Consider the following 27752-nt stretch of genomic DNA (forward strand, 5'->3'; position numbering starts at 1 on the left):
TGATGCTCAGAATTTCTGGCTATGCGCTCAGAAATTGCTCCTGGCTTGGGAACCATATGGGACGCTGGAGGATTGAAACGAGGTTCATCCTAGGTAAGGCAGCTGCCTTACCCTTTGCACCATCGCTCCACCCCTTCCATTCTTATTTCTTATAAAATCTTCATATCATTTTCCATAGTAGTTTTCCCAATTTAGATTCCCACTAAAGTTCCTGAGCAGCAATTTTTTTCTAGAAAAAGCCAAAATGAAACTTCCTCATTTCTTTGTTAAGTTTCATAAGATTTCAAAAATAATACAACTTGTTCACTATTTGTCCTTCCTTTGATTTAATTTCCTCAGTATATTAAATCTCTAGCTCTATCTACTTCATAGCAAGAGGTAAGATTCTATTTTTTCCTTGTAGTTGTGTTGTATTCTATTCTGTATATATACCACAACTGGTTGTATTGTTTTAATTATAACTAATGTACTTTCTTCCTTTACTAAGGATAGAGCACTGTTTTAATTACATATAAGTTGAATCCCACTCTAATAGGGTGGAAGACAGGGAAATTAGCTTGTTAGAACTTTCTTGGTGTTAATTTTTTTCTTCAAGACAGATCTCTACTTCTGAAATAATTAAGTCTATTTTCCCAAATGGTAGTCATATTTTTAAATTCATAATTTTCTTAACCAGAATATTAGTGAACTAATTTTTCTTTTCTAGCATCATAAAAGCTTATGTACTCATATGTCCTTGAACATGTGAATTGTTTCCATATCTTGGGTATTATACTCAATAATTCAAGGACTATAGTTTTATATATATATATATATATTGACTAGCTAACACTAATAACCAAAATACACAAAATCATATTTTATATTTATTTACTTTATTTCTGTTCCAATATTTTATTCTTCCAAATATTAATTTAAAAAAGAACATTAAAATGAAGAACACAACCTTTTAATACCAATGAGATACAGCAAAAGTGTAACTGCCAAAGAAATTAATAGCAAAAAAATGGTGTACCTCAGAAGAATCACAGAAAAAAAACAAAACCACCTAACCATATAACTAAAAGGACAAGAAATAGAAGAGGGGACTTATAGCAAAAGTCAGGAGATGTCAGAGAATAATCATATTTCTATTTGTCTTTTTACTCTTTTATATTTTAAGAAAGAATTGAATAAATTTTATGTTTTATGATGCATTTAAAAGTGTCTAATATATTACAATATCTTTTTACTCAAAATACTAAGAATTTATAGTTAAACTTTTTTAGCTTCATCTTGATCCACCTGAAATTTATTTTTCTTACATAATAAAGTGAGTTTCCATTGTTTGTTTTATTTTTGCTTTGGAGCCACATTGTATGGTATTAAGGGTTTTTGTCTAGTTTGATCTTACAGATCATTCTCAGCAGTGCTTAAGATACCATTAATAAAATGCTGACCACCTATGTACAAAACATATATTAAGCCCGAGCGTTATCTTCCCAATCTCTTTGCTTACTTTTAAACCCCACTCTGAGCAGATCAATATGATTTCTAGTAGCAATGAACATATTCATCTAAGAGTCAATGTTACTTTCCTTACCACAAGTGTTAGTATTATGTTTACTCTTATAAAATCTTTGTATTTTATATTTTTATAAAATTTACTTTTATAAAATTTTAACTTTATAATTATAACTCATTTAAAGTTTTATATAAAATTTAAAATTTTTCTATAAAATTCAAAAGGTGAAATATATAGAAGAAGCACATAAATCTTCACCTCATTGTTTTTTAATTCTCTAGTAGAAACTATGTACCATTAGATATGTTCATTGGTATGTTTAGACATTTAAATTGAACACATTATACCAAAAATGCATGACTCGTTGTTTATGTTATATTTTTATATTCATCTACTGCCAAACAAATAGACATGCTTATTTACTGGCCTCATTACATGCCAGGATACTGCCAGATTCACCAATTTATATAAGTAGACATTGAAATGACTTCCAATCTAGTCATTAAAAAATTATGCCTAGTGCTCGCTTTGGCAGCACATATACTAAAATTGGAACTATACAGAGAAGATTAACATGCCCCTACGCAAGGATGCCACGCAAATTCGTGAAGCGTTCCATATTTAAAAAAAAATTATGCCTTGTGAACTTATTGTTTATATATGTATATGACATGTTGAGATACTATGATTTTGTGCATATTTCCTAAAGTGAATATGCTATACCAAATTGAGCATGCACTTATTTGATCTAGTAGGTGATAAGCATCAATATAATCTAATAGACATTGATTATTTGTTAAACTTTGCTGAATGAAAGTCAGTAGCATACACATCATAAAGAAGTCAAATCATTTACCACATACTGCATTTCCTTTTAAAGAAAATCTATGTTTTTTTAAATAGTGAGTTTGCTCCTTTCACTAAGATATCCGCAACCATATCAGGAGAAAAGACTGTTGAAATGAGCTCACTAAAAACATTCTTCAAGATTTTAACAAGCCATGGACTATCATCCTCAGTGTCTTTAACTCTTTTTTGCAACTGGTTAATCTTAGCATTCATATCATCAGCTTTTTCTCTGAAACCTTCATTAATCATCTCTGCATGGATCTAAAAGTAAAAAACATTAATAAAAAATGAGAATCAAAAATCTTTTTATCAGAAATACAATTCATATTTAGGAGATTTGCCCAACTGTCTCTTTTACTCTTGAATTTGTCTCTCTTCATCAATAATGAAAGAAGACATTTGCATCGAAGAATATCTCCTGTTTGACCTGAACACTGAAATTCCATTATTTTTACTAATTTTTAATCTTTTCCACAGTGAGTGATACCATCCCACCCCTTGGGCTCACTGAAAAAAAATCCAAGCATGTAGTTAGTAAGAGTTTCATAGTACAATTGGGAATCACTTTCTGTTTGCTAGCTTGATAAAGATAAAGACATGTTTCCAATGGGATACAGAGTAAATTTTTTTATGAAAAGGGGGAGATTGGCCCCCTTTTTCTGAAAAGGAAGAGATTAGTTTATAAATCTCTACTATTACTATGGTCCAATTATGGTTTCACTTGGATGCTTATCCAGGACAAACTGATTATGCTCTAGTGAGAAAAAAAAAGACCAGCCAAAAGGTATGACAGCACAAATTTTCATTACTACATGTTATGTACAAGCACTCAAATGTAGAAATAATAGAAACTTGCTCACTGTTCTAGAAATCAGTAATGAATATATTTTGATAGGCAATGAAAGGATTTTCCCAATATTTTTTTTATTATTTTGAGTAGACAATATAAACTGCAAACAATACAACAAGATTAGAAACTAACATTTTTCTGTGATTTAAGTATGGATATTTTTGTTGGTTTTTATCAACACAGATTTGCCTTTATAGTTTGTGGGTGGTAGAAGACTTTTAAATAATTGGCAGAGATCTTAGTAGAGCAAACTACTTGCTGTTCACATTAAACACCCATGGTTGTAACATTTCTCAGACCTCCCCAAATCAGCAACAATAATCCTATTTACATCCAAAGGTTTGAGAAAACCATCACCATTTTGAACTCTACAGAATAGACTATAAAGACTTTTGGGGGGCTTCTATGCTGATATCCAGGGGTTATTCCTGGCTGTGCATTCAGTAACTACTCGTGATGGTGCTCAAGGGACCTTATGGGGTGCCAAGGATCTAGCCTGTGTTGGTGTGTGCTAGGCAAATGCCCTTGTACTATCACTGTACTATCACTCTGGCCCCTGGAGGTTTCTTTTTAAAAATATATATTCACAGAATTCAGTGTTTAATAAGTCATAATCAGTTAAAAGCATAGCATAACGAGCAGCAAGCATTGTAGGCTATTAGTACTAAGCATTTTTCCAACTTAAAATTAAAGTCTCTTTGCACAGAGGCCTTTTGTCAAACATGATTCCTACCTACGCAAAAATATGTAGAATGATTTGTTTGACTTGTCCTGTCCTTCCTTTACCAGAAACAAAACAAAACAAAACAAAAAAAATGTAGCATAAAGAGTAAAAGAGGGAGAAAATAGATAATCGTGAGACCCACTTATAAGTTTCTGTTAGCTTTACAAGTCTTTCTCAAAAGAACAATACATGTCTCAGAAGTTCAGACCACATAAGTCAGCTACTTGCTTTGTAAATGCTCATTCGAATTCTCATTTAGTATCAGAGAAATGTAAATCACAGTGATAATGAGATATAATCTCACACTAGTGAAGATAGAAAAATATGTGCATATATAATATAACAATATAATATAATAATATAAATATAATATATTAGCATATATATATATAAAGCACATTGGCAGGAACATGGTAAAAAATAACTCTCATTTACTACTACTGGTGGAACTGTCATCTGACTCAGCCTTTAAAAAAAATCATAGACCTTCTTTATAAAGTAAGAATAGAGCTCCCATATGACTCTGTGATCTCACTTTTTGGCATTCATTCCAAGAACACAAAATTATTAAATTGAAAGTGTATGTATGTACCTATGTCCATTGCAGCATTTAGCACAATAGCTCAGATGTGGAAGAAACCCAAATACCAATGATAGATGAATGGATAAAGAACTTATGGTAAAAACACATAATAGAAAGCTATGTAGCTATAAGAAAATGTGAAGCTTTGCAACTCACTGCAACCTGAAAAACTGGGAAAGCATCAAATTAGTAGGAACCAAATTAGAGAAGGAAAATAAATAATCCCATATAAAAACTAAACAAGGATATAAATCATATTGAATTGTGACAAAACCTTGGCCTTGAATTGCAAAACTACTATGTCCAAATAGAGCAGAGGAGGTGAGGGAGAGGAAAAGGTGACAAGCCAGATTAGAGGTCACATAAGGTTTAGGGAACTTTTGTAGTCAAGAGGAATGGTAATTGTACACATCAAAATCATAATTGTAAGGCTGAAAAAAATAGTACAGGAGGTGAGGCATTTTTCTTGCATGGAACTGACTTGGATTTGAATATTTGAACTCTTAACATCACATATGATCCCCAAAGAAACTCCCTAAATAACTCCCCAAGCAGAGCTAGAAGTGAGACCAAAACAGTTAGGTGTGTCCAATCCTACCCTCAAAAAAGAAAAAATATATATAATTGTTAAAACTATTGTAAACATATTAAACTATAATAAAATCAATAAATGAAAGAGAAAAACAACTCTATTTTTTCTCTGATTGATCATGTTACATGAATGTAGAACTGAATAGGCCCAATTACAAGCAGATTTACCTTCAGTTTATGATCCAATATTCTCTTATGTTCTTCAAGACGGTTTTCTCTTTCTTTAATGAGCTTCTTTTCCAGTTGATCTATGTTTTCCTGGAGACTCCTCTTTTCTGCCTCTATTAGTTGCTGCTGCTCCTGCTGCTTCTGTTTTAACAGCTCTTGCTCCTTCTCAATTGCCTCCCTTCTGGTCCTCTCCTCTGCCCCAGGAAGATTTAGAGTAGAAAGAATTCAGTGAAGATTCATCCCTGTATTCCTGAGTTCAGAAACCAAACCGTATACTATAGCAGGGGTCTCAAACTCGCGGCCCGCGGGCCTCCGTACAACATTTTGTGGCCCGTGGCCCGCCTTCAAATATCGCAGTATTCGTAATTATTCGCTTACCGAATAATCGCAATAAAAATCGCAGTAGTAAGAAAAAAATCGCATTAAACATTCGCATACCCCGAGCAGTTTCGTTCGGGGTATGCAAATGTTTAATGCGATTTTTGTGATTTTTTTTTGAATAATGGTGAATAATTTGCGCCTAGCACAGACTTCATTTCCGCTGCTCCTGTCCACTGTCGTGTGTGTGTTGTGTGTTGTGTGTGTGTGTGTGTGTGTGTGTGTGTGTGTGTGTGTGTGTGTGTGTGTGAAATCCCTTATGCGGCCCTGGCTCACCTGACTTTGCCTCCTACGGCCCCCAGGTAAATTGAGTTTGAGGCCTCTGCTTATAGGAAGGAGTTTCTACTTCCTCCTACCATTCCTCAGAGCAAATTTGAGAATGTGATGAAAAACACACCATGACTCCTCCTGTGTTCAGATTATCAGAGAGTGTTCTGCAGTTATACCAGAAGCACTCTTGTCCAGAAAATCTTTTCCATCCAGTCTGTCAAAGTGCCATGCTATACCCTCCCCTCCCATGGTGAACAGAGCCCAGCCCAATACCTGCTAAGGTCCTTTGTCCTTCAGTGAGGGCTGTGTCTAACTGCAGGATGGATTTCTCCACTAATGCCTGAGACTGCAAGAAGTTCTGTAAGACTTCATTTGACTGAAAACAAAAAGAACAAAGGATTTAGATTTCTACTAAGATACTCTGCCCATGTCCATTTATTTTATTTTATTTTATTTTATTTTAATTTTATTTTATTAAAACAATTATGATCAACAGACTCCTTCATAGTACAATTTAAGATACACAATGAGTCACGACCCTTACCACCCACTAATGTCAACCTCCCTCCACCAATGGCCCCAGGACATTCTTAAAATTTTATACATTCTTCTTAACAGAGTCCAACCTCCTTAGATTGTCCAAAGTCTCTACGCTTCCAATCTTTCAACCAGTGTTATTTCTTTCTAAATATTCTTCTAACCACTCAGAATAAAATGTTTGTGGTGAGTTTCTTGAGGTGAGCTGGACCTTCCAGCTCTCTTTTTTGTCTCTGGGAATTACTGCAAAAATGTCTTTTATTTTTTTTCACAAAGAGTGATGAGTTTAGTTAGAGAAATAACTACAGTGAGAATTATCCTAACAATGAGAATGTAGGAGGAAAATAGAAAGCCTGTCTAGAGTACAGGCAGAGGTGAGGTGGGGAGGAAGGAGTTTTAGGACACTGGTGATGGGAATGTTGCACTGGTGGGGGGGGAGGTTTTATTTACATGACTGAAACCCAACCACAATCATGTTTTTAATCAAGGTGTTTAAATAAAATATATATATAATGTTTGTTTTACAAAAAGCATAATGTGTCATGTACTTTTATATTTGTAATCTGAATGTGAATTGGTGCCCCTAATGTATACTGTTATTCTTCTGAAACTTTCTGAATAGATTTATAAAATGTGATAATAATGGCAGTCATGATTTACTTCATGATGATGAAGTCTGAGAAATGTGTCAAATGATTTTGACTACCAAGAACATCTTTAAGTGCAGTTACATAAATGGTTTAAATATAATATATCTAGGCTATGTCATATAACTAGTTAGGTATATCTTATTAAATCATCTTCCTCATTTTCCAAAATGTTAAATGACACATCATTTAAAAATGAAAAGAATCTGAATGTAGTTTTGAGGTGTTTAAGAATCTAGAGAAAGAACTTAATAGTATACTTATAGTCAATAATAATTCATTATATATTAGTTGCTCACCATAATAATTTTATATAACTTCTTTAATTATAATCACTATGGGATCCATATTATCAGGTTAAGAATGTTATATCTCTGGGTCAGAGAAACAGTACAGTGGGTAAGGCACTTGAATGGTACACAGCCAATATGTATATGTTCTAATATATTCTTTTTTTTTTTTTTTGTGGTTTTTGGGTCACACCCGGCAGTGCTCAGGGGTTTTTCCTGGCTCTGTGCTCAGAAACTGCTCCTGGCAGGCACGGGGGACCATATGGGACGCCGGGATTTGAACCGATGACCTTCTGCATGAAAGGTAAACGCCTTACCTCCATGCCATCTCTCCGGCCCCATGTTCTAATATATTCTATAGAGTCTATAGAGTCTATACATATAGATTCTATATATTCTCTTTAGAGATTCTATATATTCTACATATATTCCATATGGTCCCCTGAACAATGGCAGGAGTGACTCCTGAAGGTAGAGCCAGGAGTAACCCCTAAGCACCTCTTGTAGTGGCACCCAAACCAGCAAACAAAATGAAAAATAAATTTATATCTCTTACGCAATTGTCTAAATAGTTGACTTTCTTTCTTCCCTACGGTACAGTTTGATAAAGATTATACTTTTATAAATCACTATCAATTACACAACAAATATGCTACTGAGTTAAGAAGTAAATAATCATATCTACATCTGGATTTCAGCAATTTACTTCCCTATATTACTGAAACCCAACTACAATTATGTTTGAAATCAAATTGTATAAATAAAGACATTAATAAAAATTCTAAAATTGGAAAAAAAAAACAATGAAAACTAGTGGAACTAAAGAGGAAAAGTTGTCATAATGCACCCTTGCTCTCATATTTAAAATTTGTACTCTATTTCTCTTCACACTATTCTGTAGAATCTTTATGCTTCCCTTATTCCTCACCTTCACTCCTTTCCTGGACACCCGCTGGTAGTCTTGCTTAATTTTTTCCTTTGTTTCCATGTAGCATTTGTGCCCTCCAGAAACAAAAAAAAGTCCTGCTGAAACACTTTCCATCAATGATTTTGAAAGCTGCTCAAGAATAGCCTGGCAACACTTAAGAGATGCCTCTTCATTCTTCAGCAAAAATTCTTTTTTTTTATCCTGTATAATTTTCTGTAAAGGGAATATATATGATGTCATAAGAAGAAAGGATAGTGGCAGTAAAACTCCCAAATAACCTGTTAGGAGGAACTGTCTAACCATAGTCCTTGTGAGAAATTTTTTCTGTTAAAGAAGAAAATGCAATAAAAGGGGATAAAAAGTTTTAATTTTTTCAGAGCCTTATAAATTTCTTACAGGACTATGGGGAATTTTTTTAACTTCCCTAGAACTCTGGTGATCCAACTGAAATGTTACACTTGCATATTCAAACTTCTGTAATTAATCCCTTGCTATTGTAACATTATTCAATAATTTTCAATCTTATAGTAATATAATAAAGAGCATACTAAATTAAAAATTGTATGGGAGGAAGGTTAATAAAAAATTGTTGAAAATTTAGAATGAATATATGTCCAGAGGACAATATATCAACTCAGTATGATTTTTGGTATTCTGTGCATACCTGGAAACTCAAAAATTCACTTCAGCAAGATGTCTAACATGATTTTGCTGCATGGATCAGAAAAATATTTAATAAAGTGCCACTGTTTTAGGAGGAAGACAACATAGTACTTTGAAGTTCTGAGCTCGAGATCCTAACTTTCTTGACTATGACTGAGAAATGAAAGCTGGAGTCAATGAAGGCACATATATGTTTCATTGTTCAAGGGGATGGATGACAACAGACAATGAAAACTTACCACAAGATTCTTCTGAAACTCTTGGTTTTCATCTTTGAAGGAATTCTTCATGAAAATTGAAATGGCCTCTTTCTCACAGGCTGTGTGCATGTCCAGCAGTTCTTCAACTGTGTCTGTTGGAAATTTTGCTTTCTGGATCATTTGTTCACTGTAATAATCAGATGCCATCTGCATAGCAGCTGAGTTCTCAATCTGAGCTAAAGTTGTCACTGCATTCTCCAAACAAGGAACATTTCCACTGCTAATAGTATCAACATAGGTCACCACCAGAGTAGCCAGACCTAAATAAGCAAATAATGCAGAAAATTGATGAGATGAATACCAAGATATCATTCAACAGAACACAACACAGAACACTGATTTGGTATTTAGTCCTAAAAATAGTGGATTGACCAGGATATTGTACAAATATCAAATTAACAATGAATAGGATTCAAAATTTGGAGACTACATTTTTAATCATTTAACAAACAAATAAACATCCCTTACATTTTTTTACTAGCCTCACCTTCACTTTTATATTGGCGTTTCTTTAGGGGAGAGTTCTGAAGTCCACATTGCTTAACAAATTATCTTCATCCAACATACTAAGGTATATGTGGTAAATATTTCCCATTAAGAAATTAAAAGCAGAGCTGGAGTGATAGCACAGTGAGTAAGGCATTTGCCTTGCCTGTGGCCAGCCTGGGTTCCATCTCTGGCATACCATATGGTCTCCCAAGCCTGCCCGGAGAGATTTATCATCACAATGCCAAGTAAACCCTGAGCACTTACGAGTGTGGCCCAGAAAACAAAACCAAAAAAAAAAAAAAAAAAGAAAAAAAAAAGAAAAGAAAAGAAAAGAAAAGAAAAGAAATTAAGAGCAAAATATACAGAACTAGGTAGGCAGATGAATCAGGATAAAATGCTATTTTAAAAGTTCTGGAATTGGGGACCAGAGATATAACACAGGGGTAGGGCATTTGCTTTGTATGCAGCAGATTCAGGATGGACTGTGGTTCAAATCCCGGGATCCCATATAGACTGCTGGGCCTGCCAGGAGCAATTTTTGAGCACAAAGCCAGGAGTAACCCCCTGAGCACTGCTGGTGTGACCCAAAATTCAAAACAAACCCAAACAAACAAACAAACAAACAAGAAAACAGCTGAAATTTTAAGTACATTTCTATTTAAAATTAGAAGAAGAGACTATTACCTTATGTTTAGGCAATAGAATTTCTCTATTCTCTCAAACATCTTCACTCTTTTTCAAAAAACATTTTAATGTAAGATTCCCCCTGTAGAAGTTACTATAGTATTTTTTTTCATATCTGGTAGCAGATTTTTCATTAGTGTAGGAATTTTTGATAAGTGAAAACCACAGATAAGAGACAAAATTTACAATATAAAGAGTTGTTTATAAATTCCAAATATGGGATAAGCCAGGCATATTTCTTCAATTAGTATGAATCTTCATATATTTGATTTTCATATAATAAAGATGCTCTAAAACACATTTTAAAGCACATTCTACATATTTTGGGTCCCATACATCTATGAAAAAGGAGACTCACGTTTTCCAGTGACAATAAATCCCTCTTGGAGAGTCTTGATTTTCGCATTGGTGAATATATAAGAACAGAATTTTTGTATTTGTTCCTGAAATTGGAGATCCAGTTGGTTTTCAGGCACAGTCTCAATATTGGCTAGAAGATTTTTGTCATGTATTGGCCGATCAAAGACAAAACACTTGCGTTTTGGAAAGAAATGCCTGATACTTTTTCTGGAAACATTGGATGTTTGCACTTTGGGGTTATTGCCTGAAGAAGAAAGATTATACATATTTCAATAAAAATAGTGTAAGGGTCTTGGAGTTGAAGAATTTTAGTACATTTTTTAAATTGTTGTTATTATATTTTTTTGATTTGGGGCCACAATCAGCAGTGCTCAAGGGTTACTCTTGACTGCATTCCGGGATCCTTCCTGGCAGTGCCTGGGGAACCACATGGGTTGCCTAGAATTAAACCTGGTCAACTGTATGCAATGCAAGTTACTTGTATTCTGTACTATCTTTCCAGCCCTGTGATATTTTTCTTTTTTGATATAATGCCATTTTTATGCTCATAACTCCTTTAACAGTGTTTCTTTGAACAATTAATGTGTACTAGTAAGACTTTAGGAAACATCGATCCAGTTAAAAGAAAACTAAGATTGGCATTCCAGACTTCAACATGATAGGGTAGTTAGAGAACTAAATCCTGAATTAAAGGCTTAAAGGAAAGAAAAGTCAAATATAACTTTTAGTCTATTTGATTCATGAGAATTAAGTTTGGGCCCCAAACAAAGAGCACAAATGAAAGATACTGAAGCACTATTCTAAATATTAGGAAAAAAAATACTTGTTATTTAAGAAAAAATATTTCAATGTTGAAAACAAATAAATACAACTTCAGCTACTTTTCAGTAAAATCTCTTGAATGGGGTCAGAGTGGTGGCGATAGAGGTAAGGCATCTGCCTTGCAAGGCGTCCCTTATGGTCCCCCAAGCCAGGCAATTTGAGTGCATAGCCAGAGTAATCACTGAGCATCAACAGGCGTGGTCCAAAGACCAAAAAAAAAAAGAAGAAAATAAAACCTCTTGAATGCCACTACTATGAGGTAAAGAAATATAATTAATGTGACTGTGTTTCCTATACTGTTCATTGATTTTACATTGATTTTGATGTGTGTATTCAGAAAATATAAGCAGAACTATTAAATCAATATGAAGCAATCAGAATTAAAGATAAAAAGTTTTATAAAATATGTGCCCTTACAAATATAATCCAATAAATAATTCAATTTGTTAATTTATATTACATAAAAATTAAATGTAAGCTTTAAATATATAATTTTATTACAATAGATCATTGTTTAATGTAATCCATTCAGTACATTTATTACATGTTAAGTATAGTATATTTGTGAAGAGAATCGCATGTGTTCCCTGGGCCCATGTGTCCTGGACACATTTCTCCTCTTGAGGTTTGTACTTTCATACTGGCATGTATGTTTTTGCCCTTGAAGAAGTTTGTGTTCTGTCTTGAGCATAATGGCCTTTCTCATTCTCATTCTCTCCCTCCCCTACCTCTGAACCTCCAAATAAAACCTGCTTTTACCTCAAACAAATATCTATGAAGAGAAGCACATGATATTGAAAGTATAAGGATGAGATGAAGTGATAGTGCAGAAGATGTGAATCTTGTCTTGCAAACAACCCACCCAGGTTAGATTCCAAGCACCCCTTGCTTCCCTGGTCATGCTGATCAGGAGTGATACCCGAGTGCAGAGCCAGAAGCAAGCATCAAAAACTACAGGATGTGGTCAAAAACCACAACAAAACAAAAAGTATAAGTAATACAGTAATTATCAGAAATATTGAACACATACATGTTGAAGATTCTTTACAATGTAGTTATTTTGAAATGATTATATACATTAGAAACTTCTTTTTCTCCTTAAAAATATCTATGTATGCATATTTTACTTGGAATTTTATTATGTCTGACAAGAATTAGATCAGTATTTTTCTTCACGAAAGAAATGCAGAAACTGAAAGTGTTAGATTTTTTAAAACGTTAGTACTTGTTATCAGGATATCAAAAATGTAAAGTTTTTAGTTGTTTTGAGTTGTTTTACACAAGAACATTTTCTTTTCTTCTCCAGAGGAAGTCGTTTAGACCATACCTAGTGGTGTTCAGTGCTTACACTTGATTCTGCACCCAGGGTGACTGTGGTGAGGCAATGGGAACCATATGAAATGGCTGGAACTGAAACTAGGTCAGTCTTTCTTATTATCTTACATGAAGTTAAACTCCAGTCCCTAGAACTTTTTCATAAAATTCAACCTAGTCTTTAATATAAATGCAATTCCAGAAAGGACAAAGTAGCTCCCACTACTATCCACTTCCCAGGCCATGAACTCTTACTTTGACTCAGTTTCAAAGCATTTTCCAGGTAGTCATCTTCTGTGACAGAGCGACCATCTAGCTTCAGTTCCAGAGTGAAATCACGGACAGCCCAGATAAAGTCTGGAAAGAAGCCCACAAAATCTACCGAATCTTCTACTCCATCGGGACAAGGGAAGCCTTTGTCTTAATGAGTTCTGTGAGCTCTGTCACATAACTAGGACTTGGTTCAGGAAAAGAAATCAGATCAACAACCCACACATTTTTCTAATAAAAAAGATTATTAACACTCTTTTGTCCAAAGTTCCCTCTCATGACCTTCCTTGTCCCAGGATTTTAACTCCAATAAACACATGGACACCAGGGAGGCTGGTTCTTGGAAGGATACTGCAGCTGCTCCAGGGCCTGATGGTTGATGGTTCCTGTGCTGTTGTAGATAAAAGTGCTACAGAGAAGCACAGCCAGGGCAAAGATCCACGAGTCATTCTTAGCATCACCCTGAGATATAGATTTTAAAAAAGAGTGATGGCAATTAGCTCCTCGAAAGTTGAATAAAACTATTAATCACTCATTTTATTTATATTTTAAACCACTATGTAATGAAGTATGAAGATAAGCATACATGAAGATATCAGCTTTAACAAGTACAAAAATCTATTTGTGATTTTGATATTTGCATAAATAATGCAAATTCTAAATTAAATAATTAAAGTATTATCTCAAATACGTAATTTTTTTTTTATATTATATAATTAATTAATATTATTTCTTTTATTTAAAATTTTATTATCTAAAATATTTAAAATTATTGTCTAAATCATAAAAAATTCTAAACATCATAGATTTTTCTTTTGTTTGTTTTGGGGTCACACCTGACAGCACTCAGAGGTTATTTTTGGATCTGTGCTTAGAAATCGCTCCTGGCAGGCTTTTGGAGGACCATGTGGGATGCTGGGATTAGAACCACTGTCCATCCTGGATTGGCTGCATACAAGGCAAATGACCTACCGCTGTGCTAATAAATTTTTCTTTTATCAATTGAATAAAAAAAAAACATATAACAGGGCCAAAGAAATAGTACAGTGAGTAGGGTAATTGCCTTGCATGTGACCAACCAACATTTGAGACCTGACACCCCATATCACCCCATAGGAGAGAGTTATGCCTAAGCACAGAGCCAGGAATAATCAATCCCTGAGCATCACTGGGTGTGGGCCTTAATTAAAACCCAAAAATCCCATTAAATATATGTATATATATAATATATATAAACTCACATATGGTATATAAGCTGTTTAAGAATGAATCTCTGAACATCTTCATTCTATACGTATTTAGTAACTATAACTATATATATATAACTATATATATATATAACTATATATATATATAGTAACTATAACTATAATATATAATACTAAACTATATATTATAAAATATACCAAAGAAGACACACAAAAATTTCACTTATATCAATCAGCAAATATTGCTAGGAAGGATTTGATATTTTCCATGAGTTTCAGATTTTAAAAAGCAAACTTAAAGTGACAACTGTTATTTTCAAGAAAGCAAGGCAAAACAGTGATAGATATCCAAAGATGACCATTTCAATCACAATTTCACATATAGTAATTGATAAAAGCAGCATAACTTGTAGCTTGAAAAAATAAAAAATGAATTCTGGGTAGATAGTACAGTCAGTGAAGTACTTGCTTTCCATGCAGCCAACCTGGATTTGATCCCCAACACAGCATATGATCACTCCAGGAGTGATTTCTGAGTGCAGAGTCATGAGTAAGCTCTGAGCATATCTGGGTGTAGTCCAAATTTTTTTGAAAATTTGTTTAAATGTAAGCAGTCATTAGGAAAAAACCTAGCAACTCAAATATTGACCTGACAGTGGTTTAAGATGCATACCTTGTATTGTATGTACCATGGATTAATTTCTTCGGGGTTTTTTTTTGGGGGGGGGGGCACACACATTGATGCTCAGAGGTTACTCCTGGCTATGCATTCAGTGTGACTCCACCTTGAATATTATATGTATCTTTACCTGCAAGACCCCACCCATTCCTGGGAGGGGTCTTGGGAAGGTTAGATAAGGCCTTTGACCCAGGGGATTAAGGTCTTTTGCCAGCATGGAGGTTGGAGCAAAGATGGCTAAAAGGAGTTAAGATCAGGGCAAGCTAAGGATAGCAAATACTTAAATAGTTTTATGATATAGGCCACACATTGATGGCCAGGGCCAATAAAGATGTTATCTCTCATGAAGCCTGTCTGAGTGAGTCTAATCACCTGAAGTTGCTGACCCGCTGGTAAATGGGGGATAGAACCACATGGCCGGGGCCTAAGGTCAAAGGCCTCCATCCGCCATCCAAACCCATCCTAAGGGCTGATTTAATACATCTGCCGGGGCCTAAGGACAAAGGCCTCCATCCACCATCCAAGCCCATCCTAAGGGCTGATTTACTACATCTGGTGCCCTGGACATGGATGTGAACCCTGGACCCAAGAAAACAGCGAATATGGTGAGATTTCTGCTTTTCAGTTTGATTTTGGCTCTTTTCGGATGGACTGAGCCCAAAACCCTGGGCCACGTGCAACTATGTTCAAAGATGGCCACGATCCCTTCTAGGGGCAGAGAAGCTGATGCCAAAAAGGCGGTGGAAACTTGGATTACCCCCATCCGTGGCTCAGAACTGAAACTTTGTTGCGAAAATCCTTCTTCCAAAGATTTTGACCTTTTCAAAGACTGATGAAAAGCCTAGATTGGAAACGGAGGAGAAAAAAAAACTGTATTGAAAGTGGACTGATTTCTGAGAATGACCTTCAGCTTAAATTTGGATTTCGACTTTGCAAATTTCTAACTGGACTTTTAACATGGATCACTTTGAATTATGGACATCCAAATGCACCCTGAAAAGCTGCACTGACATGCTGCGGCAGCTGAGGTAGCTGTATCTGCTTCCACAGAACCACCTGAAGGGGAGAAAAGGCAGCTGTGACCAGCAAAGAATGCCCGTCCTGCAGCAGCTGCAATCAGCCGAGAGCGCCAGTACTGTGGCAGACCATGCGGCAAGACAAAAAATAAGCGAATAGCTTGAAAGCGGCCAGAGGTGGCAGGCGTGCGCTCAACCCAGCCTCAGAGCAGTTGCGGTGGCTGGAACCCCTTGAAACTCCAAACCACATGGAAGAAGATCGGCGTCTGGACATTTGGTTTTAGGTGAAGAATTTCACAAATGGTGCTGGTAATGGGAAAAAAATTAGGTAGTAGTGTAAAAAAAATTTAAAATAGGGTAGTAATACAGCTTAGTCCAACTAAAAGATCTGATTTCTAACCGCCTGCATCTAACTTTGTCTTAAGTCATTTTCTTTATGATTTAAGTGTGCTTTATTATTTTCCATAGTTAATGTTCCCAATGGTATAATGTCTTACTGTGTATTTTAATGTATTAAGCCTGTTTTTTTAAATGTATGTTATGCATTTATGCTGTAGTATTTGTATTTAGGGAAGGTTAATAGGAACAATTAGTTCCCCCAAAATTTTAAGAGTATAGGAACATGAAAGTTCCAGAATAGTGCTTGGTAAAAAAACATTAAGGGAATTTTAAGTTACAGGTGTATGGTATATTTTGCATAAATGTTATGTTTTTGAAAAAGGCTGGTATTTAATTTTAACTTTATTATATTGTGGCTTTGCAATATTAGCCACCTTTGGCTAAAGGCGGAGTCGGGATTACAAAAGCTTCATTTATATTTCAGAGGATGACTCCACCTCGGATATTAATGTATCTTTACCTGCAAGACCCTGCCCATTCCTGGGAGGGATCTTGGGAAGGTTAGATAAGGCCTTTGACCCAGGGGATTAAGGTTTTTTGGCAGCATGGAGGTTGGAGAAAAGATGGCTGAAAGGAGTTAAGATGCAGGGCAAGCTAAGAATAGCAAATGCTTAAATAGGTTTATGATATAGGCCCACACATGATGGCCAGGGCCAATAAAGATGTTATCTCTCATGAAGTCTGTCTTAGTGAGTCTAATTCCTGCTGCGACCACCTGAAGTTGTGCTGACCCGCTGGTAAATGGGGGATGGAGCCATGCGGTCGGGGCCTCCATCCACCATCCAAGCCCATCCTACAGGCTGATTTACTACACTCAGAAATCTCTCCTGGATTGGGGACCATATGGGATGCTGGGGGATTGAATCATGGTCTGTCCTAGGTCAGCCTCATGCAAGGCAAATACCCTTCCACTGCACCACCACTCCGGCCCCTGTTTACTGACAGCTTACATTTCCCCGTGTTACCCAAGGTAGTCCTAGAGGTGCCAAATACTGTCACATGCAGACATGGAGGCTCCCAATCTCACTCAGGGTGGTGCTTAATACCAGAGGGCCTGGCAGCATCACATCCTTTATCCCTCAACACCTTAATCATTATATCCTTTGCAAAGAACCAGGGACACTCAGTTATTGATAATCACTGAAAAGGGTCCCTAGTATCCTGAGCATTACTTGTAAAGCTCAAACAAACAAAATAAAGCAGATCTGTAAGAGTTTTAAAAAGAGTAATATTAAAAATTAAAATTTTAAACAGAGTTTTCAAGAATGAGTAGAAGGCAAACTGAAAGAAATAAAGATGATGACACAAATAAAAAAAATCAACATAAACAAAATGAGAAATCCTAACATAAAGGAATTTTACAATAAAATAGTTATTAAATTTGACTGTAGAAGAGGCTAGGCATAGAAATAAAAGCTGAATTTTGAGAATTAGCCCAGGTAGCTGAAATCAAATTTGCTTGTACAAATTATAAAACTATCCAAAAATGTAATAATACAGAAATTATTTTATAGAAGCAATGTAAAATTTCCTGAGATTAACGTAACTGGTGAAAGTTAGGTCTGTAAGATTCTATATGAGAGATTTAGTGGGAGTTAGAAGTGAGGATAGTGTATTCATTACGTGTTTCCTATAACATATCTTTAGTTATAAATTTGTTTAGAAACTTATTAGAATTAGAACAAACTAAAATTTTTCAGTCAGAGACATGTATCAGTGTTTGATATATGACTTCAAAATATATATAATTTCTAACTATTTAACAGAAATATAGATATACCACTTTTCAGATATTAGTTCCATAACTCGATGTAAGCTTAAAAATAAGAAAAATAATTTTATTATTAGTCAAAACTAAAATAGTAAAATTATTTAATGTCTATTTTAATATTTGTAATTCAAATATATAATTTCATAAAATTAGCGCTTCCTAATTGTATTAAACACCTTAGAAAATGACCTATGAATTAATAGAAAACATATATACTACCCCTATTTTCTTCCCTAAAAGTAACATTTTATTTCATAGGTCATGAGGTAAGTAAGAAATCTTTCTTCTTTTTCAAAAATGTGTCTGAGTTAATGCTTCTCTTTTTTTTCCTTTGAGCACTCTTATGCTCACTGAGTATGGTGGAAAGTCTTACAGGCTGAACAATCACCTTTCAGAACTGAAGTACTTATTCTCCCAGTTTCTGGGAATGCTTCTTGGAGTCAGCCTCCCAGGAGTCAGTACTTACTTATGAAGGCATTTATCAATGATTTATCAGGAATTTTCCCATCTCAGGAAAACTCAAAAAGCACATTTCAATAAGAAAGCTCCCATGAAATTGATAAAAGTAGAGTTGAACTACCAGTATAATTTTTCCTCTTATCAATCTGCCTACAGATCAGTAAAATTTTATTCATTATGATTAAATGCAATGCATTCATCTAAATAGGAGAAAGTGTGCTTAGGAAAAAGATTTTGATTTTTGGCCACTACTACATATCTCTCTCTCTCTCTTCTCTCTCTCTCTCTCTCTCTCTCTATTATATATATATATATATATATATTATATATATATATATATATATATATAAAGCCAGAGGTAAGGACTGCAGATGTTCAAATTACTGACCAAATTTATTCAAAATTTTCATTCATTGCCAACAAATAAAAATTGTTACCTACTATAGCATTTTCTCTTGTCTATTTACTATCTTGGGATGCCTAGAAGATAGATTCAACTAAGCCAAAATTTATTCATTTATAATAACAAGTTTTCAAAAGTATAAAGATAAATCTTAATGGATAAATTACTGAAGAGATAATGAAATAAGAAATAACACTTTGTCTTACCTTTTCCACATCCCCCAAGCCCTCAGTATCCAAAAGTACTAGTACTTGGTCTGGCTTGGTAGGATGGGGAAGGCACCACATCCAAATGCCCTTGGTGTTAGATTGCACTGTTGAGCCCAAAGAAAAACCTGCAAGAAGAGAGGTGGAAAAAAACAAAACAAACAGTAACACCAAATCATCTATATAATCATGAAAATCTGACTGCAAAAGAATATAAATACTTAATGTTTTCATGATTTTTCTCAAAAAAAAAACACTGTGTATTTTATTTTCAAAAAAGAAAACTATAACATTGAGAATGATGCTGCACAAGGTCTCGAGATATAGACAAAGGCATATCAATTATCAAATAAAAGGTAGGATATTGATAGATATAGATAGAAGAGTGTAATGAATGGTTTGTCTCAGAGCCAAAGAAAGATTGCAGAAAGCATTTGAAATGAAAAGAAACTTCATATTCTATCTATGTTCTGATGTGAATATTTCACATAGAGGTAGCATATGTTTTATGAGAGGTTTTATAAAATTGGAAAAGCCTGGAGATTGAGCAGGTGAATATTGAAGTCTTAGCAATTGAGGAGGATTTTACTCATTAGGAGTAAAACTAAAGTATACAAGAAATTAAGTTACAATTAAATGTTGGAGATTATTAAAAAAAATTGGAGATTGGGGCCGGGCGGTGGCGCTAAAGGTAAGGTGCCTGCCTTGACTGCGCTAGCCTCGGATGGACCGCGGTTCGATCCCCCGGCATCCCATATGGTCCCCCAAGCCAGGAGCGACTTCTGAGCGCATAGCCAGGAGTAACCCCTGAGCGTCACCGGGTGTGGCCCAAAAACCAAAAAAAAAAAAAAAATTGGAGATTATAATTAAAGGTTTGTTTTATTGTGAGGAGTTGACTTCTCCTTTAACATTAGCAAATATAAAATTTAATAAGTTGATACATATAATAGAGAGAAGCAATTGTCTCATAATTCAGTATAAAATACTCACCATGCTTTTTTCCTGCAAGACAGTTCATCAAGTAAGATTTGCCTGTACGATACAGTCCTACAATGGCCACCACCACCACTGGCTCAGAAATCTTCTCTAGGATCTTTAGGGCTTCCTGATTCACAAATAATTTTTTATTTTTGTTTTCCACCAGACAAATAGGGGCCATCATGTCTAGTCCAGATGCCATGGAAACCTATAAACCAAGACCCTACAATCATTTAAAGATTACAACGTTGTTCTTGTACTTAGTTATGAAATGATGCATTCATTTATGACTAGCTCAGATTTCTAAAGTTTATTTGAAATAAAATGTAAATTAAAATGTATAGACTGTAAGAGAACATCTTTTATCATTCCCTTCAAATCTGATGGTACTAGAGCTGATAGAGTGGGTGCTACCCTCCAAATATTGCATTGAAATTAGTAAAATTTGAATAATGGTCACTATACACTTAGGGTCTATAACACTATATTCTTTGGTAAATATACACATTTCTAGTTTCACTGATACTTATAGCAACTTGAAGGATATGATTGATCATTAACAACTCTTCTTTAAAAGACATTAACAAGACATGGGATCTAGATTTAAACACTAGACAATGAAGGAAATGGCTGACTAGCAATGTCAGGAATTTCTGGTCTTTTTTCCTCAGGAAGGTATGAAAAAAAAATAAAGTAGGGCCTAGGACAATCTTTAATCTTTTAATAGTACTTAAAAATAGTTGCATGTGGGGCTAGAGCGGTGGCACAAGCGGTAGGGTGTCTACCTTGCATGAGCTAACCTAGGATGGACCACAGTTCGATTTCCCCCATATCCCATTTGTTCCCCCATATCCCGTTTGGTCCCCCAAGCCAAAAATGATTTCTGAGCACATAGCCAGTAGTAATCCCTGAGCATCACCAGGTGTAGCCCCAAACCCAAAATAAATAAATAAATAAATATCATATATCAAATGGAATAAAAAAATTTAGAGTAAGTGATTGGTTGTGGTGCATATAATAGTTGTGCACCATTGTGATTGACTTTCATCTTGTATCTAGTTTCAAATTCCCTTCTTGTATCCAGAGAAAACAGAACAGACTTCACTAAAATATAATTACTTAGTTAGGTCTGCCTCATTAGTTCTTTGTACCACTATACATCTATCCTAAGGAAAAACATAGAAGAGAGTAAATAAAATACGTTGAATTTCAAATGATACACAGTGCTTTGTACAGTGAAGATGCAAAAAGATCTAGACCAGAGATATCAAGGTAAAGGATAACTAGAGAAGGCATAGGCCTTATAAGACAAGAACAGTTCCCAGTCCCTCTGTAAACTGTAGGAAGCAGATCAGACTATACTTAAAGACTTCATCTGCATGAAATGTAAGGACTAGATTCTTTTTAACTAACTTCGATACCAAGAAGAAAGAAGTAGTGGATATTAGGAAGGCTGCAGAGTCTGATCTGTGTCAAGACTGTGGGGGAGTATACTCTTGAGACTTTCTATATACACACATACACAAATACAGACCACACAAGATTTTGTCCCTGTTTCCTAGCACATCATTCCTTAACACCTTGTAATTTCTTAAATAATGAGAGAGTATCTTTGTTCATTTACACTTAGTTCCTGAAATACCTAGAGTTATTAAGGCAAAAAGAAACCAATCTTGTTTTTTTACTAAGAACCCCTTTCAACTTAAAATTTATACTAATTAGATGATTTTTTAAAAAGGCCCTTGATATATCAGACAATGATCAGAAGATCAGAGTAGAAAATTAAAACCTCATCTTTAATTAAAACCTCATCTCTCATCTGGAGAGAGAAAGGGTATGAAAGCTGAAATAACACCAAAGGGCATAATTTAATTAATTGTGCTTATTTAATAAAGAATTTAAAAAACACCCCACCAAAGGAATTTAAAGAGAAGTTCAGTTTACAAACATTCTGGGTTGCTGAGAGAGAGAGAGAGAGAGAGAGAGAGAGAGAGAGAGAGAGAGAGAGAGAGAGAGAGAGAGAGAGAGAGAGAAGTATGCCCCAGAATCAGGCAAAAGAGAAGGAAGGGGAAATGGGAAGGAGGGGAGGGCAACTGAGAACACTGAGGTGGAAATGTGCACTGGTTAAGTGGGTGGTATATTGTAGGACTGAAATTCAATCATGAACATCTTTGTAACAGTGGATCTCATGGTGATTTAATTAAATAATTAATTTATAAAAAATAGCAATAAAAAAATCCGGATAGTGGTGCATGTGGTAGGGCATCTGTCTTGCATGTGCTAGCCTAGGATAAACTGCGGTTTAATCCCCCTCATCCCATGTGGTCCCCCAAGTCAGGAGCAATTTCTGAGCGCATAGCCAAGAGTGACACTTGAGTATCACCGGTGTGACAAAAAAAAAAAAAAAAAGAAATCAAAATCAAAAAGAAGGTATCCTGTTAGGAGATACCATGGAAGGCCCACAACAACCTTGATACTTTTCCTTATCTCTGGGTGGTATATTTTATGATGAAATTCAATAATGAACATCTTTGTAACAGTGTATCTCATGGTGATTCAATTAAATAACTCATTTATTAAAAAATAACAATAAAAAAGACAGATAATGGCTTGGATTGGACAAACTAATTTGCCTGGTGCCTAGAGTTGGTCTTATGCCAGGAAACTTCAGGAGTAGGGTCTCCTTGTATTTAGGTCAAGGCTTTTCCTTTCCATTTCTCTCATATTTTGGTGGGCCTATGCAAACAATAATTGCCACTCTAACACCATTTTTACTGTGCTTCTTTGACTCTAATCCTTAAGAAAAACAACCCACTTAAACTTTTGAGGTTAACTTAAACTAATATGCATGTGCATGAAAATGTAAAAACGTATGTAAAAAACATGGGAGGAATTAGTTTCCCCAACTTTAAACTTTACTACAAAGCAATAGTTATCAAAACAGCATGGTATTGGAATAAGGAAAGGACCTCAGATCAGTGGAATAGACTCGAATACTCAGAAAATGTTCCCCAGACATACAATCACCTAATTTTTGATAAAGGAGCAAGAAATCCTAAATGGAGCAGGAAAAGTCTCTTCAACAAGTGGTGTTGGCACAACTGGATTGCCACTTGCAAAAAATTGAACTTAGACCCCCAGCTAACATCATGTATGAAGGTAAAATCCAAATAGATTAAAGACCTCGATATCAGACCCAAAACCATAAGATATATAGAACAACACATAGGCAAAACACTCCAGGACATTGAGACTAAAGGCATCTTCAAGGAGGAAACTGCACTCTCCAAGCAAGTGAAAGCAGAGTTTAACAGATGGGAATATATTAAGCTGAGAAGCTTCTGCACCTCAAAGGAAATAGTGCCCAGGATACAAGAGCCACCCACTGAGTGGGAGAAACTATTCACCCAATACCCATCAGATAAGGGGCTAATCTCCAAAATATACAAGGCACTGACAGAAATTTACAAGAAAAAAACATCTAATCCCATCAAAAAATGGGGAGAAGAAATGAACAGACACTTTGACAAAGAAGAAATACAAATGGCCAAAAGACACATGAAAAAATGCTCCACATCACTAATCATCAGGGAGATGCAAATCAAAACAACTATGAGGTACCACCTCACACCACAGAGATGGCACACATCACAAAGAACGAGAACAAGCGGTGTTGGTGGGGGATGTGGTGCGACAGGAACTCTTATTCACTGCTGGTGGGAATGCCGACTAGTTCAACCATTCTGGAGAGCGATATGGAGATTCCTCCAAAAACTGGAAATCGAGCTCCCATACGATCCAGCTATACCACTCCTAGGAATATACCCTAGGAACACAAAAATACAATACAAAACCCCTTCCTTACACCTATATTCATTGCAGCACTATTTACCATAGCAAGACTCTGGAAAAAAACCAAGATGCCCTTCAACAGATGAATGGCTAAAGAAACTGTGGAACATATACACAATGGAATATTATGCAGCTGACAGGAGAGATGAAGTCATGAAATTTTCCTATACATGGATCTACACGGAATCTATTATGCTGAGTGAAATAAGTCAGAGAGAGAGAAAAATGCAGAATGGTCTCATTCATCTATGGGTTTTAAGAAAAATAAAAGACATTCTTGCAATAATAATTTTCAGACACAAAAGAAAAAAGAGCTGGAAATTACAGCTCACCTCCAGAAGCTCACCACAAAGAGTGATGAGTTTAGTTAGCGAAATAACTACATTTTGAACTGTCCTAATAATAAGAATGTATGAGGGAAATGGAAAGCCTGTCTAGAGTACAGGGGGGGTCGGGTGGGGAGGAGGGAGATTTGGGACATTTGATGATGGGAATGTTATACTGGTGATGGGTGGTGTTCTTTACATGACTGAAACCCAAACACAATCATGTATGTAATCAAGGTGTTTAAATAAAATATAAAAAAATGTGACCCCAGGGGGGGAGACATACTTTGCCTTCAATGTTTAAGGAGTTACATAAGTTTTATGGCTTTAGATTGCTTTGTGTGCTGCTAAGAAATATTATGTACTACAATCTGGGGACTTGAGGGACAAAGTAATTGTACATGAGTTCTGTTTGATTTTTCTTAATGTTCTTTGGCTGAAAGTTCAAAGTTCAGATATCAGCAATGGGACTACTGAGAATTCTGTTTATGGGTGATTGTCCTTCCTCTGTAACTTTACCTTGTCCTCTTTCTTTGCATCTTTGTTCTCATAATTAAAAATTAAAATTAAAAAAAAAGCCAGAGTGGTGGTACATGTGGTAGGGTGTCTGTCTTGCATGTGCTAGACTAGGATAGACCGCAGTTTGATCCCCCTAATCCCATGTGGTCCCCCAAGTCAGGAGCGATTTCTGAGCACATAACCAGGAGTAACCCTTGAGTATCACCGGTGTGACTCAAAAAAAAAATCAAAATCAAAAAGAAGATACCATGGAATGCCCACTATAACCTTGTTACTTTTCCTTACATCTACCTTCTGCTGTTTTCGGATTTTAATACTTTTGTAATAAATCAATACTCTAGTCATTACTCTTAATTACACAAGACATTCTAGAAAACCACCAAGCCTGTGGAGGAGATAATAAGAATCTCAGATTTAATAGCCAAAATTAAGTACAGTAATAAATAAGATTTATTTAATAAACCAGATTTATGAAGTAGAAACAGTCTGTGGGAATGAGTGATTAACCTGGGGTAGAGGCTAACGTTAGGCAATTATAGGCACTACATTACTTAGCATAAAAAATTAGCTGCAGTTCAAGTCTGTACTGCTCCGACATGAAGTATTGAGAATTGTGTTGAGAGAAGAAAAAGACTTTTTAATTCAAGCATGAAGCAAACAATAATCCATCTAAAGCAGCAAGACTCTTTGTGAAATTTAAAAAAAGTAAAATATATGTGTAAAATTATACATATATATGTATATGAGACAACTAAAATTTATACACAGTTTTCTCCCCCAAGTTAGCCCCCAAATTCAAATTTATCTCAACTAACTATTGTAAAATTTTTTGACAAAAATGAGCAGGGAATGGGAAAAGTGGCTATTTTTATAAATGTTCAGTTTTCAACAAAACAGAAAGAATCAATTAAATCAATTAAATGTTTTTATACAACTGATAGAATGTTTTTTTAAGTAGTTCTCCTTGAGATCATAACTCCCTGTGAGCTCTGAATTATTCTGTGCATTTATTATTATATTAATATTGCAATTATTGTGTTATTTTGTGCACTTTAATGTTTTCAGCAAAATTGCTAAAGCAAGTCAGTCAGTCTCTCAAACAAGGCTCTCCTCTACTGCTATCATTCATGAGCTGTTGCGAGGAAAACAGTGGACCCAGTAGGGCACGGAGTGCTTTTGCAGCTGCTCTTGGTACACAGTAAAGATTCTAAGATTTCCCAGAACCGAGGACAGCTGCAGCTCCTATAAGCTTCCTGCTCCTGCTTCCAGATCCTCTGCTATCAGGTTGATTTTGAAATTAATCCTTGAGTTCAGGACAAAGTCGTATGTAAGAGAAATAGGACATACCTTCTCTACTGCACTATCACTCAACGAACAGTTTTCAACAGCCTTTGTCTTCTTCCTTCCTTCCTTCCTTCCTTCTTTCCTCCTCTTAAACAGACTGAGGTCTGTTTATTCATTACACCAGAAAGAAAGAAAAAAAAGAGAGAGAGAGAAAGCAAAACTGAAAGTAAAAGTAATTCGTGTTCATTTAGTTACAGAAGCACAAATTGAGCCAGTTCTGTCTTTTCCCCTTTGGTTTTTAGATCTTATCCAGTAGTACTCAGGGGTTACTCCGGGTTCTGGACTCAGGAATATCACTCCTAAAGGGCTCGGGGACCATATGGGATGCCGGGATTTGAACCACCATTTTTCCATGCTATCTCTCCAGCCCCCCAACTCTTATTTTTAATGTGATGTGCAATGTAAGATTTAGTTTAGTAAACATCAAAATTTAACAAAACCAATTCCTTTTTTTTTTTTTTTACCATTTTCCTTTGTCTTGTTTTCTTCCTCTTCTCTCCACTCCTGTTTGTTTTTGAACTTGGTTAAAAAAAAAAAAAGCCTGGGTGCCGGCGAGGTGGCACTAGAGTTAAAGTGTCTGCCTTGCAAGCGCTAGCCAAGGAAGGACCGCGGTCCAATCCCCCGGCGTCCCATATGGTCCCCCGCCAAGCCAGGGGCAATTTCTGAGCGCTTAGCCAGGAGTAACCCCTGAGCATCAAATGGGTGTGGCCCGAAAAAAAAATAAAGAATTAAAAAAAAAGCCTGAAAACACTGTGGCTCACAACATATTTAATTATATATATATATATATATATATATATATATATATATATATAATATATATATATATGGGCCTGGAGAGATAGCACAGCGGTGTTTGCCTTGCAAACAGCGATCCAGGACCTAAGGTGGTTGGTTCGAATTTTCATATGGTCCCATATGGTCCCCGTGCCTGCCAGGAGCTATATATAAAAAATATAAAAAGAATATATGAATTTATAAAGTATACATGTATTATAAAGTATACATATATTATAAAATATACATGTAAAGTATATGTACATATAAACACCCTAATTTATAATATTGTTAATGACAGGGGTTTCATTCCTTCCAAGGTTCCAACCCCACATCCTGCACTCGAGTGCCTGCTTCCTTCCACCATTGTCTCAGAGTCCTGACACCCAGCCGCCCAGCTGCCCAAACAGTCAGCTGCCTCCACCCACACCCAAACCCCTCCTTCTTAAATTAAATTCCTAGTTTCTGTTCCCTGTGGCTAACTATTATTTCTTTACCGTGTCTCTTAATATTCTATATGTGAGAGAAATCATTCTATATTTTACCCTCTCCTTCTGGCTAACTTACCATTCAACTTGCCCGTGCATATAGATGGAACTAGAAGAGAACATGCTAAGTGAGTTTAGTCAGCAAG

General features: G+C 35.4%; 2 protein-coding genes and 1 non-coding gene across 3 annotated transcripts in view; 1 reads left to right on the forward strand and 2 right to left on the reverse strand.

The window, feature by feature from the left end:
• LOC126006799 (guanylate-binding protein 6-like) overlaps nucleotides 1–26379 on the reverse strand; it is a 150201-nt gene extending 123822 nt beyond the window's left edge. Inside the window, exon 1 of the mRNA XM_049772317.1 lies at nucleotides 26345–26379. The gene's annotated coding sequence lies outside the window, so the exon portion shown is untranslated. The remainder of the gene's footprint in view (nucleotides 1–26344) is intronic.
• LOC126007403 (U6 spliceosomal RNA) lies at nucleotides 2024–2129 on the forward strand. Its single transcript, XR_007494979.1, has one exon. It is a non-coding gene; the product is annotated as a U6 spliceosomal RNA (small nuclear RNA).
• LOC126007041 (guanylate-binding protein 6-like) lies at nucleotides 2390–26379 on the reverse strand. Its single transcript, XM_049772557.1, is given in 12 exon segments — nucleotides 2390–2614; nucleotides 5270–5463; nucleotides 6191–6293; nucleotides 8320–8532; nucleotides 9222–9502; nucleotides 10774–11019; nucleotides 13167–13331; nucleotides 13334–13362; nucleotides 13534–13643; nucleotides 19323–19450; nucleotides 20313–20508; nucleotides 26345–26379. Coding segments are annotated over 11 exon segments (1884 nt in total). The 5' UTR covers nucleotides 20503–20508; nucleotides 26345–26379.
• Nucleotides 26380–27752: the final 1373 nt, after the last annotated feature.

The sequence above is a fragment of the Suncus etruscus genome, chromosome 4, assembly GCF_024139225.1.
Source record: "Suncus etruscus isolate mSunEtr1 chromosome 4, mSunEtr1.pri.cur, whole genome shotgun sequence".
Taxonomy (NCBI): Eukaryota; Metazoa; Chordata; class Mammalia; order Eulipotyphla; family Soricidae; genus Suncus; species Suncus etruscus.